A 10,294-nucleotide genomic window follows, 5' to 3' on the forward strand; every position below is an offset into this window, starting at 1 on the left:
TGTTTTTATTCATGATTTTTTTACCTTGTTTTTGTTACTCTTTATAATGCAAAATGTATTATGATTCTTTTTGTTTAGTCATTTACTTTCTGATGCTAAAAAACAAATAAATGACTTATGAAACTAAATAGCCAGATGATCTGTGTTTTGATGACCTTGTTAAAATTAATTTTGATTAAAAAAAAAAATTCGGTTCGATAGCGATTTTTACTTGCAGCTGCGGGGGACTTCGATGGGGTCCTCCGCTGCTCCGAGATTCACTAATATATTCATGGAAGCCTTTGAGACACGGCATGTATTCTGTGTGGGTGGCTTCGCTATGTGGACGATGTGTTCATGCTGTGGAGGGGTGATCAATCTTCCCTTCTACAGTTTGTTACCCATTTAAACGAGTGCCATAATTCCATCAAACTTACACTGAGTTATGATGAAAATGTTATTCATTTCTTGGATGTTGAATTACGGCACGTAGAGGGAGGATTTGAGACCACACTATTCACAAAGACCACAGATCGAAATAACCTGCAGCTTCATTCCAGCCACCACGTCCCTCACATTTTTTCTAGTATCCCTAGGAGGCAGTTCACACGGACCAGAAGGATATCTAGTACTGAGAAGGAATATGAAAAAAATCACTTATTAATAAATTCATACAGAAGGGTCATAATTAGGGTTGAGCGAACCCGAACTGTAAAGTTCGGGTTCGTACCGAACTTTAGGATTTTGGGACCCCGGACCCGAACATTTCAGTAAAAGTTCGGGTTCGGTGTTCGGCGCTTTCTTGGCGCTTTTTGAATGGCTGCACAGCAGCCAATCAACAAGCAGCATACTACTTGCCCCAAGAGGCCATCACAGCCATGCCTACTAATGGCATGGCTGTGATTGGCCAGAGCAGCATGTGACCCGGGCTCTATATAAGCTGGAGTCACGTAGCGCCGCACGTCACTCTGCCGTTACTAGTGTAGGGAGAGGACGCTGCTGGACTTGTGATTTCAGGGAGAGAATAGGAGAGAATCTAACTTAGTGATCTACAGACAAATCGTTGTGTGGGTGCAGGGCACTATCGTTTTACCCTGCCCTGAGCTCATTGACCAAAAATACTAACTTTTAGAATTCTGTTAGTTAGGTGGGTGGCGGCGGCAGCCATTTTATGCATGCTCAGTGCACCAGCACTGCATCTGAGCTTTTGGGACATTGCAAATCACCATTTTTTTGGGGGCAAACTACAACATCTGTATTAGTCAGTGTACAATTTAAGGTAGAAATACACCCATCATTTTCTGGGGTTTGAAAAACACACTTTTTTTTTTCAAAAAACAGTAATTTCCAGATCTGCAAGTGTTAAATTCAAGTTTAATATACAGGGTGGGCCATTTATATGGATACACCTTAATAAAATGGGAATGGTTGGTGATATTAACTTCCTGTTTGTGGCACATTAGTATATGTGAGGGGGGAAACTTTTCAAGATGGGTGGTGACCATGGCGGCCATTTTGAAGTCGGCCATTTTGAATCCAACCTTTGTTTTTTTAATAGGAAGAGGGTTATGTGACACATCAAACTTATTGGGAATTTCACAAGAAAAACAATGGTGTGCTTGGTTTTAACGTAACTTTATTCTTTCATGAGTTATTTACAAGTTTCTGACCACTTATAAAATGTGTTCAATGTGCTGCCCATTGTGTTGGATTGTCAATGCAACCCTCTTCTCCCACTCTTCACACACTGATAGCAACACCGCAGGAGAAATGCTAGCACAGGCTTCCAGTATTCATAGTTTCAGGTGCTGCACATCTCGTATCTTCACAGCATAGACAATTGCCTTCAGATGACCCCAAAGATAAAAGTCTAAGGAAGTCAGATCGGGAGACCTTGGGGGCCATTCAACTGGCCCACGACGACCAATCCACTTTCCAGGAAACTGTTCATCTAGGAATGCTTGGACCTGAAACCCATAATGTGGTGGTGCACCATCTTGCTGGAAAAACTCAGGGAACGTGCCAGCTAGATGAACAGTTTCCTGGAAATTGGATTGGTCGTCGTGGTCCAAGAAAGGTCTCTGGCTCCTCCTGCTTCCTCTTCTACTGCAGTGGCGGCCTCTTTATCCACCTCTGGAGTGACAGTGCCACCCCACAAACAGAGGATCTGCCACAACACCAACACCTGGGTCACCAAGCATCTCCACAATGTCCCACGCAAGCGTTCAGCTCTCCATATCCAAACGCTGGAGAGGAAGAGGAAGTACCCCCCTACCCACCCGCGATCCCTAGCCCTGAATGCCAGCATTTCTAAATTACTGGCATTTGAAATGCTGTCATTCCGTCTGGTGGAGATGGATAGTTTTAAAGGCCTTATGGCGTTGGCTGTCCCACAGTACGTCATGCCCAGCCGCCACTACTTTTCAAGGCGAGCCATCCCTTCCCTGCACAACCAAGTAGGGGACAAAATCAGGTGTGCACTGCGCAACGCCATCTGTGGCAAGGTGCACCTGACTACGGATTCGTGGACCAGTAAGCACGGTCAGGGCCGTTATATCTCCATAACAGCACACTGGGTAAATGCAGTGGTGGCTGGGCCTGAGGCGGATAGCAGTTTGGCGCATGTCCTTCCACCACCGAGGATTGCAGGGCGCTTCAATTTGCCTCCTGTTGCTTCCTCCTCCTACTCTGCTTCTTCATCCTCTACCAGATCCTCATCCGGTCAGAGTAACACCTTCACCACCAACTTCAGCACAGCCAGGGGTAAACGACAGCAGGCAGTTTTAAAACTTATCTGTTTGGGGGACAAACCCTACACCGCGCAGGAGCTGTGGACGGGCCTTGAACAACAGACCGATGAGTGGTTTGTGCCAGTCATCCTCAAGCCCGGCCTGGTGGTGTGCGATAATGGGCGAAATCTCGTAGCAGCTCTGGGACTAGCCGGTTTGACGCATATCCCTTGCCTGGCACATGTGCTGAATTTGGTGGTGCAGAGATTCCTTAAAAATTACCCCATGTCAGAGCTGCTTCATAAAGTGCGGGCCCTCTGTGCGCGCTTTAGGTGTTCTCACCCTGCTGCTGCTCGCCTGTCAGCGCTGCAGCGTAACTTCGGCCTTCCCGCTCACCGCCTCATATGCGACGTGCCCACAAGGTGGAACTCCACCTTGCACATGCTTGCCAGACTGTGCGAGCAGCAGCAGGCGATAGTGGAGTTTCAGCTGCAGCACGCACGGGTGAGTCGCTTGGCGAAACAGCACCACTTCACCACCAATGACTGGGTCTCCATGCGAGACCTGTGTTCCTTGTTGCGCTGTTTCGAGTACTCCACCAATATGGCCAGTGCCGATAACGCCGTTCTCAGCGTTACTATCCCACTTCTATGCCTCCTTGAAAAAACGCTGCTGGCGATGATGGAAGAGGATGTGGCACAGGAGAAGGAAGAGGGATCATTTCGTAGGGTTTCCGGACAGTTATTCCCAAGTGGCTCCGAGGGTGGGTTACTGCACCCACAAACCCAAGGTACACAATTGTCCAGCCAGGGCACAGTTCTGGAGGATGAGGAGGAACCATGTTCACAGCAGGGTGGCACCCAGACCAGCTCATGGCCATCACTGGTGCGTGGATGGAGGGATACAGAGGACACAGATGATACACCTCCCAAAGAGGACAGCTTTTCGTTGCCTCTGGGCAGCCTAGAACACATGAGCGATTACATTCTGCAGTGTCTCCGCAACGACCGCAGAGTTGCCCACATTCTAACTTGTGCTGATTACTGGGTGGCCACGCTGCTGGATCCCCATTACAAGGACAACGTACCGTCCTTAATTCCCTCACTGGAGCATGATCGTAAGATGCGCGAATACAAGCGCACGCTGGTAGACGCGCTGCTGGTGGCATTCCCACCTGACAGTGGGGGCACAGTGGAAGCACAAGGCGAAGGCAGAGGACGAGGAAGAGGTTGCCAACGCAGTTGGGGCACCGCCAGCACCTCAGAAGGCCGAAATGTGGAAAAGCTTTGTCAGCACGCCACAACAACCAGCACCACCAGCTGATATGGAACGTCTTAGCAGGAGGCAGCATTTCACAAACATGGTGGAGAAGTATGTGTGTACACGCCTACACGTACTGAATGACGGGTCTGCCCCCTTCAACTTCTAGGTCTCCAAATTGGGCACATGGCCTGAGCTTGCCCTTTACGCCTTGGAGGTGCTAGCCTTCCCTGCAGCCAGTGTATTATCTGAACGTGTGTTTAGCACGGCAGGGGGCGTCATCACAGACAAGCGCAGCTGCCTGTCCACAGCCAATGCAGACAAGCTCACGTTCATGAACCAGGCATGGATCCCTCAGGACTTGTCCATACCTTGTGCAGAATAAACATGTATACCGGCACTAAGCAGCCATTGTTATACTGCAGCGTAATTGCTCATGTTTGTATTTTGGATATTTCACACTCTTTTGGAGTGTACCTTAATTTTTAAAATTTTTATTAAAACCAAAAACTTGTGTTGGCTATCTCATCCTCCTCCACCGCCGCTTCAACCTACTCCGCTACGTCTACCGCCTCCTCAAACTCCTACTCCATATGGAACTCCACCTCATAAATCCATTTTTGTATGAGTTTTATTTTATATTATTTCACTACTTTGACATTTACATTTTCTGGTGAAAATCACCAATTTTTGGGTGTAATATACCCCTCCTCTACCTAGTTGACAGCTTAATAACTTTCAATAATTTTTATTTTACATTTTCGGGTGACAATAAACAATTGTTTTCTGTCATAGACCCCTGCTCTACCAAGTAGACAGGTTAATTAATTTCTGTAATTTTTCTGTTACATTCTTGGGTTGACATTATACAATTTTAGACGTGAATAAACCCCTGCTCTGCATAGGTGACAGGGAATAAAATTTCTGAAATGCTTCTTTAACCGCCTCCGGACCGCCGAACGCAGGGATGCGTCCTGGAGGCGGTCGATTCATTCCTCCTGGACGCATATACGAGTCATCTCACGAGACGCGAGATTTCCTGTGAACGCGCGCACACAGGCGCACGTGTTCACAGGATCGGAAGGTAAGCGAGTGGATCTCCAGCCTGCCAGCGGCGATCGTTCGCTGGCAGGCTGGAGATGCGATTTTTTTAACCCCTAACAGGTATATTAGACGCTGTTTTGATAACAGCATCTAATATACCTGCTACCTGGTGGTCCCTTTTGCTTGGATCAACCACCAGAGGACACAGGCAGCTCAGTAATGAGTAGCATCACACTACACTACACCCCCCCCTGTCACTTATTAACCCCTTATCACCCCATATAGACTCCCTTATCACCCCCCTGTCATTGATCACCCCCTTGTAAGGCTCCATTCAGACGTCTGTATGTTTTTTACGGATCCACGGATACATGGATCGGATCCGCAAAACACATAAGGACATCTGAATGGAGCCTTACAGGGGGGTGATCAATGACAGGGGGGTGATCACCCCATATAGACTCCCTGATCACCCCCCTGTCATTGATCACCCCCCTGTAAGGCTCCATTCAGACGTCCGTATGTTTTTTACAGATCCACGGATACATGGATCGGATCCGCAAAACACATACGGACGTCTGAATGGAGCCTTACAGGGGGGTGATCAATGACAGGGGGGCGATCACCCCATATAGACTCCCTGATCACCCCCCTGTCATTGATCACCCCCCTGTAAGGCTCCATTCAGACGTCCGTATGTGTTTTGCGGATCCGTGGATCCGCAAAACACGGACACCGCGGATCCGCAAAACACATACGGACGTCTGAATGGAGCCTTGCAGGGGGGTGATCAATGACAGGGGGGTGATAACCCCATATATACTCCCTGATCACCCCCCTGTCATTGATCACCCCCCTGTAAGGCTCCATTCAGACATTTTTTTTGGCCCAAGTTAGCAGAAATGTATTTATTTTTATTTTTTTCTTTCTTACAAAGTCTCATATTCCACTAACTTGTGTCAAAAAATAAAATCTCACATGAACTCACCATACCCCTCACGGAATCCAAATGCGTACATTTTTTTAGACATTTATATTCCAGACTTATTCTCACGCTTTAGGGCCCCTAAAATGCCAGGGCAGTATAAATACCCCACATGTGACCCCATTTCGGAAAGTAGACACCCCAAGGTATTAGCTGAGGGGCATATTGAGTCCGTGAAAGATTGAAATTTTTGTCCCAAGTTAGCGGAAAGGGAGACTTTGTGAGAAAAAACAAAAAAAATCAATTTCCGCTAACTTGTGCCAAAAAAAAAAAAAATTCTATGAACTCGCCATGCCCCTCATTGAATACCTTGGGGTGTCTTCTTTCCAAAATGGGGTCACATGTGGGGTAGTTATACTGCCCTGGCATTTTAGGGGCCCTAAAGCGTGAGAAGAAGTCTGGGATCCAAATGTCTAAAAATGCCCTCATAAAAGGAATTTGGGCCCCTTTGCGCATCTAGGCTGCAAAAAAGTGTCACACATCTGGTATCGCCGTACTCAGGAGAAGTTGGGCAATGTGTTTTGGGGTGTCATTTTACATATACCCATGCTGGGTGAGATAAATATCTTGGTCAAATGCCAACTTTGTATAAAAAAAAATGGGAAAAATTGTCTTTTGCCGAGATATTTCTCTCACCCAGCATGAGTATATGTAAAAAGACACCCCAAAACACATTGCCCAACTTCTCCTGAGTACGGCGATACCAGATGTGTGACACTTTTTTTGCAGCCTAGGTGGGCAAAGGGGCCCACATTCCAAAGAGCACCTTTAGGATTTTACAGGTCATTTTTTACACATTTTGATTTCAAAATACTTCCCACACATTAGGGCTCCTAAATTGCCAGGGCAGTATAACTACCCCACAAGTGACCCCATTTTGGAAAGAAGACACCCCAAGGTATTTTGTGATGGGCATAGTGAGTTCATGGAAGTTTTTATTTTTTGTCACAAGTTAGTGGAATATGAGACTTTGTAAGAAAAAAAAAAAAAAAATCATCATTTTCCGCTAACTTGTGACAAAAAATAAATAGTTCTATGAACTCACTATGCCCATCAGCGAATACCTTAGGGTGTCTACTTTCCGAAATGGGGTCATTTGTGGGGTGTTTGTACTGTCTGGCCATTGTAGAACCTCAGGAAACATGACAGGTGCTCAGAAAGTCAGAGCTGCTTCAAAAAGCGTAAATTCACATTTTTGTACCATAGTTTGTAAACGCTATAACTTTTACCCAAACCATTTTTTTTTTTTACCCAAACATTTTTTTTTTATCAATGACATGTAGAACAATAAATTTAGAGAAAAATTTATATATGGATGTCGTTTTTTTTAAAGAAAAATTTACAACTGAAAGTAAAAAATGTCATTTTTTTGCTAAAATTTCGTTAAATTTCGATTAATAACAAAAAAAGTAAAAATGTCAGCAGCAATGAAATACCACCAAATGAAAGCTCTATTAGTGAGAAGAAAAGGAGGTAAAATTCATTTGGGTGGTAAGTTGCATGACCGAGCAATAAACGGTGAAAGTAGTGTAGTGCAGAAGTGTAAAAAGTGGCCTGGTCATTAAGGGTGTTTAAGCTAGGGGAGCTGAGGTGGTTAATTGATGCGCGCCACCTCCTTTGATTCAATTTGTTGAATCACATTTAAGCTTCAATACTTTGCCCCACATTTCCGCTATACTCTTTTGGCCAACATTTGCGCCTCAATAGCTTTTCCCACAATTCAGCTGGACTTTTTTGGCCCACATTTGGGCTTCTGTAATTTGTCCCACATTTTTCCTTGATCTCAAATTTTTTTAATAAATGTATCTCCCTTAAATTTGGTCTCTTTTTCTCACGCTCCCTCTCCGGCCTGGAACCCTGATTCCCCGCCACCCGTAATCACCATGGTAGGCGCATAAAAGAACATTGAAAGTTGATAGAGCAGATATCAAATTGGATTGTGAACATCAAGGGGACGTGCGACATGGTGGATGGGGCAGTAAGTATGCACACGCCTACACGAACTAACTGACAGGGGTCAGCCCCTGCAACTTCTGGGTCTCCAAATTGGGCAAATGGCCTGAGCTTGCCCTTTACGCCTTGGAGGTGCTGGCCTGCCCTGCAGCCGGTGTATTGTCTGAACGTGTGTTTAGCACGACTGGAAGGCTATATTTCCCAATGTTTTGGGGAGTACACCAATTTAAAAAAAAAAAAAATTAATTTAAAACCAAAAATCAGAGTAGGCCACCTCCTCCTCCTCCACCGCCTCCTCAACCTCCTTCTCCATATGGACCTGGTCCTCCTAGATCAAGATTATAATTTTTTATTTTTACGTATTTTATGTTATTTTAAGTCATTTCCCTATCCACATTTGTTTACAGAGCACTTGCCATGCTCTTAACCACATTTTGACGCCATTTGCAGCCCTCTAGCCCTTTCCATGACATTTTTACAGCCATTTTAGTGCTCAGGTCCCCATTGACTTCAATAGGGTTCGGGGTCAAGTTCGGTTCGAGTTCGGGTCCCGAACTTGAACTTTTTTCGAAAATTCGGCCTAACCCGAACATCCAGGTGTCTGCTCAACTCTAGTTATAATAAGAAAGAGGTGATGGAAATTGGAATTGAGGTTGGTAAAAAAAAAACAAAACACAGGACATCAGACAGGTTAAAAAAAGGGATAAGCAAAAGAAACAATTTGTGTATGTTTCCAAATATGATCGACATTCTAAACTAATAAAAAAGGTTATTCTGAAATATTGGGGGGTACTAAGACATGATCAAAAATTTGGGAGAATGTTTGTTGATAACCCCCTTTTTGCCTCTCTGAATAACATGCTGATTAGAAGTGACATACACCCTAAAAAAAATGGAAAGACAGTTTCCTTGCAACTCAGAGGAGGGGTACTTTTCCCTGTCTGAGCTGTGGGAACTGTAATGCTATAATTAAAGATGACGCTGTAATGCACGCCACACAGGGAGACAGGATACAAATTAAGGATTTTGCAACGTACGAGACATGTAATGTCATATACTGCTTGAAATGCCCATGTGGTAAGATATGTTGGGCAAACATCTCGGGCTATACAGATCAGAATCAATGAGCATAAGTCCAGCCTTAGGAAGGAACTCAGAAGAGAGAGTAAGATGGATACAGTGGAGGTGAAAAAACAAGGTGAAACTACGGTCGCCCAACATTTTTATGATCGGGCCCATCAAGTGTCAGATTCTGGAGGTGGTAAAAAGTGGAGTCCATGAGGAGGATAACAGTAGGAGATTGTTACAAAGGGAGACCTTTTGGATAGTGAAACTCCAGTCTTTAATACCTAAAGGGTTAAATGAAATTTGTAGCTTTAGTGCATTTATATGATTGATCACTTTCATGTGTTAGTTATTTATGGCGATGCATTTTGTATAAAACGATATGGTTTGTATATATGCATCAGCTGTTGGTGCTATAAAAATTCCACCTCCCCTCTACCTGCACGCATGAGTAAGAAGGAGTGTTCTCCCGAAACATCGCGTGGAGGGGAGGAGGTGTGAACGATGTCTGTCTCAGCGTCCCTCATGATGTACCATTTTATAATTACAATATGGGCCGGACACCTGTAAGAAGTACCTCCGTGACTATTAGCGTGGCCACGCTACGAATATTGCAGTTGCAAGACAAAGTGAATACTATTGGAACAAGTAAACACAGACCAAAGAGGCAGTTTCTTTGTTCCAGCCGGAAGATCAACAGGCACGGACCAACCAAGTCCCGCTCCAACTCCCGCGATAGTTCGGGATAGCCGGCGAGAGAAGCTGGAAGCGTGACGCTGGTACTAACCCGCACCGCTCGACCCTCGTTTGGATAAGGAAGGTAAGAGTTATTCCTTCTTAAAGCACTGACTTACCCATGAGGTTATAAAAATACCTACGGCTATTAAGCTTGAGATTACGTCAGAGACTTACTCTTTTGAAAACTCTGTGGAAGAGACAATTATTATCATCATAACTATGCTTTGGATATCCACTTGCTTGTGACGCAGGATTTATATATATGGGATAAGAACTTATATCCACATTAGAGATTCGACACTTTAACTAGTGGATTCGCGTCTAATTACCACCATCTTGATAGTCTGCATTGTTCGGACATTGTGAGGACTGTGTATATGTAAAGTGTTAGATTCCAGCATATTGTTTTTCTATTGGCAACAGCATTTTGATGTTTTTACCTATTTTAATTGATTTTATAATTATACATGTACTAATTTTACTAAGTCCAAGTGCCAGAGTGCTCACCCATTATTCTATTATCTATTAGCATGTACCATTT

The 10,294-nt window shown here is 44.7% G+C and overlaps 1 protein-coding gene across 1 annotated transcript in view; it reads right to left on the reverse strand.

Annotated features, from left to right (window-relative positions):
- Window positions 1-9,910: 9,910 nt before the first annotated feature.
- LOC120997655 (zinc finger protein 681-like) overlaps window positions 9,911-10,294 on the reverse strand; it is a 22,923-nt gene continuing 22,539 nt past the window's right edge. Inside the window, exon 4 of the mRNA XM_040427849.1 lies at window positions 9,911-9,940. Within this exon, the coding sequence (XP_040283783.1) occupies window positions 9,911-9,940 (30 nt within the window). The remainder of the gene's footprint in view (window positions 9,941-10,294) is intronic.

The sequence above is a fragment of the Bufo bufo genome, chromosome 4 (assembly GCF_905171765.1).
Source record: "Bufo bufo chromosome 4, aBufBuf1.1, whole genome shotgun sequence".
Taxonomy (NCBI): domain Eukaryota; kingdom Metazoa; phylum Chordata; class Amphibia; order Anura; family Bufonidae; genus Bufo; species Bufo bufo.